At 40.8% G+C, this 5,613-nt stretch overlaps 1 protein-coding gene across 1 annotated transcript in view; it reads left to right on the forward strand.

Moving 5' to 3' along the window:
• LOC118323080 (protein kinase C beta type-like) overlaps positions 1-5,613 on the forward strand; it is a 75,091-nt gene that overhangs the window by 62,906 nt on the left and 6,572 nt on the right. The window contains exon 16 of the mRNA XM_035655000.1: positions 3,366-3,536. Within this exon, the coding sequence (XP_035510893.1) occupies positions 3,366-3,536 (171 nt within the window). The remainder of the gene's footprint in view (positions 1-3,365; positions 3,537-5,613) is intronic.

The raw sequence follows: 5,613 nt of genomic DNA on the forward strand, positions 1-5,613 counted from the left end.
TTACAAATGTGCGTGGAGAGTTGTCTAATGTATCCTAATCCATGTGTATCAGATTTGTAAATGTGTAAAAGAATCTGTAAATATGTACTTATATTTGTGAATGTGTACAGGAATCTGCCAATGTGTGTTAAGCATTGATTCCTGAATCTGATTACGCACACACAGATTGAGATACAGTTGCACAACTCTCCATGCACATTTGTAAATAGTTTTGCTACAATAATGGCTCCATAAATGTTGGCTTTGACTTTGGACTGTGTTGTGGCGGTATCTGTTGCATACTGTTGACACTGTAGTGAAGCCGAGACAGAAGGCACTCTGTATAACTGTATAAAAGTCACATCCTTGGAATTTAATGGAAATCCCTACATAGAAACGAGTATAAAACATTCCACAGGCTACCAAGAAAGTCGGGCAAGGGTTCTTAAAGTTATGTTACAGCCTGTTCACATATTGGTGATAAAAAGTGGCGAATACATAAAAATAATATAAAAAAGGCTTCAGAATCGTACATTTGGAACCTTTAAGGTGCGTATTTCCTTTAGTAAAATCAGGACTAGAAGGAGTTTAATTCCTGCCAGCTTACTGTATAGTTCTGAGTTCAAAATAGCCTACAGTGTGCAGGCTCGTGGTTTGTGTGTGTGTGTGTGTGTACATGTGTGAAAAAGGGAGTGATCAGACATTTCCACTCCCCTGCTTCCACCCTGACCAGCATCCATATTTCATAGCCAGCAATCGGCCACACACACACACACGTTTAAGCTGCATACAGAATATCCTGTGTGCTGTAGTGTTAGGTACATGATGTCTTCAACTTCACATGATTCTACAGCAAAGAGTAATTGTGCAAATATGTCCTTACACATGCGAAGGCATACACACACACACACACACACACACAGCCTTTTCCCAATGCTATGCCCTGTTGCTTTGAGCAATGCAGGAAGCAAGACTATGTTTTCATGGCAGAGCTGTTGCAACACACCCCATGAACAATAAACAGAAGAGGATGTGCACTTATTTTGTTGGATTCTCCATGTATATGTGCTGTTTGGCCCTGCATGACTACACAAAGCACATCCCTGAAAGTAGAGACTGCAGATGAAACACATCATTGTTGGAAGGGAATTACAGTATTCCTTCTGTTCTATAATGGCTGCAGGTATTTAATTAACTAAATTGATTCTACAAACAGATGACAATATTGGTAATAATTCAAGCAACAAACATCTTTGCATAAGAGGTGGAAATGCACTCTGCCAATAAGGGGCCTAAAATTGTGTTTCACCACCTGATCTGCATAAACACAAAAACTCCAGCTTCACAGCTCCACATATCTTGGTGCAAGCAGCTTCTTTTGGAACCACAAACTTACTAATATCACCATTTTTATTTCCTGCCACCTGTTTGATAATTTTGAAAACGATTAAATCACCCATCATTGAAATTATGACATAATTCTATGAAAATAGAAAGGTGGGACTTAAGCCCAGAAAGTAACAGAAATACCATGATTGTATTGGAACTAGGTACAAAACACAGTTTTGCCAGATGGTGAATGCAGCCCCTCAGTGCTGGGTGACCAGAAAAAGTAAACCATGCCGTTTTCACATATGCCATTATTTCCTGCAATTAGTGCCCTGTTTCAGTCTGGCTGCTCTGTGGTCTACTCAATTTCCTGTTCTCCCTCACTGAATGAATGCAGAGCCACAGCGAGGAAACCTGCTGATTTAGACTCTCCTCAAAAGAAAATAGCTGCTGTGACTGTCTGCCCAAAACGTCATCAGATATGTTGCTATACTCTTGTAAAATAAAGTTGCTACAGTGATATCAAAATATACTGTAGCATCACCGGTGTGGTTTTAAAGTGTGCCCAACTGGGTCGCCACATTTCAACAATGTGTGCCAGACAGTCAGTCAGTAGGGAACACTGACTTTCTTAGCTATAGTCCAGCAAAAAGAGAAAGAAAAACATCAATATAGACGGCAAGAGAGGTGCTAAAGGTAGAGTGAGAGGATATGGAATGGATACAAAGAAAGAGAGGAAATACTTTCATAAAAAAGTTTTTCTTAACTTAGCCATTGACTTTCAGAATCAGAATCAGGTTAATTGCCAAGTAGGTATTTACATACAAGGGATTTGCTTTGGTAAGTTGGTGCATAACAATTAAAAATAGAAGACAATAAAAGGAGCCAATATATACAAATATAAAAAGAATGTACAATATGGCCAGATACTTCAATAAGTGAAGAGCTGTACAGGAATATGCCGGAGAAACTGCAAGTTGGCTGTGTGACATATAATGATATTTGCAATGTGCAAAGATAAAAATCTGAGGATGCCGGTTAATTTAAGCATCAGTATGGATGGATGAGCAAACAAGCGTGTGTGTATGTGTGTGCTCATGCAGTTATCTCTGAACAGCTAGCTTGTTTATATGCACACATACATGCGTGTGTGTGTGTGTGCACAGTGTAAGGTTGACTGACCCGTGGAAAATGTTATTTTAGTTCTAATGTAATGAGTTATGACTGCTGCTCCTGAGGGGGGCACACCCCACCCACACACACACACACTCACACTGACGTCACTAGCCTTGATTCTGTTCTTAAGGTTTTGTGTGGACAGACATCGTAAACGGTGCTTAATTACGCCTGCGGAAAAACTGCTCTGGTAAAAGAGGGAAAAACAACAGTTATTCATTTATCTGCAGGCCTTGGTTTGGTGGCTTATGTTTGGTCCTCGGGGAGGGACATCTAAGATGATAGATAGTAGAATTGATAGATAGTTAAAAGGAATGAAAGAAAACAAATGACATTGAAGCAATTATACTAATAGTAATGGCATTTATTTAGAAACAGGGATGAATGAAAGAAGGAATCATAGGCAGAAACAGAGAAAAAGAAAAAGGAATAAATGACATAAAACTTTAATAATGCCAGAGGGGAGATTTGGGGCATCGCAGCAGCACACTTTTGAGTGTAGATCAGATACAGGCTTGGCCTTGTAGTTTAGGATGATGCCTACAACTTATCTTATGTAAATGTGACAAAACAATACACCATACAACATTAAAATGTAATAATTAAAACCTTTTAGCCTCAGTTAGCTAACTATTTTTATTATGTTATATTCTAGCTAAAAAAACTCACGCAACTTCGATTATTGTTGCTAATATTGTGTTAAAATGTAGTTGAGCGGAGCTTGTGTGCGGTCAGGGGTGAAGGAATGATTGAGGTCGTACAGAAAAGGAGGAAGCAATGAAAGAAAGGATGTGATGTAAATGAGAATATAAAGAGACAAATGTGCCAAGAGACAGAAAAGGTTAGATTGAGGGAAGAAAGGAAGGAGAGACACAAAGTAATTCTTCTTCTTCTTCCGCCTTTTTGTCCAGCTGATGACGAAGCATCCAGCAAAGCGACTGGGCTGTGGTCCAGAGGGCGAGAGAGACATCAGGGACCATAGCTTCTTCCGCTACATGGACTGGGAGAAACTGGAGAACAAAGAGGTGCAGCCGCCATTCAAACCCAGAGCTGTAAGTCTGAACCCGCCTTGACCCCAAATAAGAAAATGCAATTCACCTGAGTGGCACAGGGCCCAGGGGGTTAATTATTCTCCCAGCACAGCAGAGACCAGGGGTTTAATTCCCATTGGTGGTTAAACTCCTGGTAAAGACGCTGCTTTGAACGATGTTTCGTTGTGGTTGCAGAACACATTTTGCTCCCTTCTTTCATTGTAACTTCCTCTATTTTCCCCTCGAGGTCTATCTCTCTTCTGTTTCTGTTATCTTACTCATCTGTTCACTTCCAATGTGATGTTTTTGTCTCTTCCCCCTCCTCTGTATGGGACAATGCACACAGGTAAGTCAGGAAATGATGATGATGATGATGATGATGATGATGATGATGATGATGATGATGTTGATTGCGGTGGTGGTGATGAATGTGTGGTGATGAGGGCAAGGGGTTGTGGTGATGTGAAGATGATGGTGATACAAAGGTGCAGTGATGAATGTGGGTCGGATGAAGAAGACGTTGGCGATGATGGTGACCGACAGAGAAAGACATGGGTTACAGCAGGAACGACTGCTGGGTGGTGATGCTTTTTTTTCGATGTTGAAGACCATTTTTGGTTTCAGCTGTTGAGCTAAAACACAAACTCGGCCCCCAGTTTGGTGCAGTCGCATTCTGCATGAGCTGAAATAGTTTGTGTCCTCATCGGGGGGTTAGAATGAGTTTAGAGTAAACCTCAAGGGAACAAGTGTACGTCCATACAGTGTCAGCAACAGTGACCCGAAACAACTGTGTCTTTGTGTTTTTCTTTGCTGTGCTTTTGTTGGTTTTTTTCTACGACAAAATTAGTTTGATCATAGCTGGAGTCAGAATGATGTCATCTTGTACTAAGACTCGCACACAAAATAATGTGTGCACACACTCACACAGCCTTAGGCCAGGCTGCTGCTAAAGAGTTTTTCTGAGTTGAGCTTTTCATGCAGCTGTCTTGGCCCACTGGGTGTGTGTGTGTGTGTGTGTGTGTTGTAAGCTGGATTGGTAATGCTGCAGTGTGTATGCATGTTCCTGTGTGTGTGTGTCTGTGTGTGTGGGGATGTTAGAGGTCACCATTAGGACCTGGCTGTGTTACCTCTGATGTGACTACTAACCTATGTTTGTCTGCTCTCATCTTCTCTTCTTTCTTCTTCTTTCGCCTCTCTCTTTCATGTCTCTTTTCTTCCTTCTGAGAACAAATAAAGGTTCGGCTGTTTGAAGAACCATTCTTACCCTGCATAAAAGTTTAGGGCTCAGTTTAGCATCTGAAGGTGGTTCTTTGATCTTTTTTGGTGCGATGCTATCAGAGTTATTCGAGCTATGTGTGTATTGTTTGGAAGAGGGGCTCTTCTATATTTTGGACTCAAAACCACCTCCAATCAGTTTTCCTCAGGGTGGTATGTGATGGTGTTTTCTTTATGCCATTGATTGTACCGATGACGGATGTTTCATGCTTTTAAAATCAGCGGTTGCAGTGGCAGCCTCACTTTGGTCAGAAGTTTGTTTCCTAACTGTTTGTGATTATGGTCTGCTTGTGGTTTCACACACTGTGAATACCTTTGAAGAGTCTTTTTGATGTTTGATCAGATGAGCTTTTGAATGTGATGATTGGCTGACTGGTTGCTTTATTGATTCATCCGACAGACGAGGTCATGCCATCACCTTGGACATCCATTTATAGCTGTTCCCTTAAGTTATTACTGTTTGTCTGTCTGTACATCAAGCAGTCTGTTTGTCAATCCATTTATCCATCCTCCACCTAGACTCCATCCATCCATCTTCTCACTGTTTACTCCTGCCATGCATAAACCCATCTGTCCTTTCACATTTTTATTTGTCCTTCTCTCTGTGTTCACATTTTCTCATGTTTGTTTCTGTTTATTTGCATGCTCTGGGGCTCAGTCTCAAATGAAACCTGTCCTGGAGTGCACTACAGTTCACAGAAACCTCACAGCCTTAGAACAGAATTTATTTAAAACTATATCAAACGTTTTAAATCTTACAGAAACCTTTCTTGTGTCCAGGAATCTGCTAGGCTCTTATTTTCAAATCATATGCGATAAAAGC

This window comes from Morone saxatilis, unplaced genomic scaffold, assembly GCF_004916995.1.
Source record: "Morone saxatilis isolate NCDOM2014 unplaced genomic scaffold, NCSU_SB_2.0 Contig14, whole genome shotgun sequence".
NCBI lineage: Eukaryota > Metazoa > Chordata > Actinopteri > Moronidae > Morone > Morone saxatilis.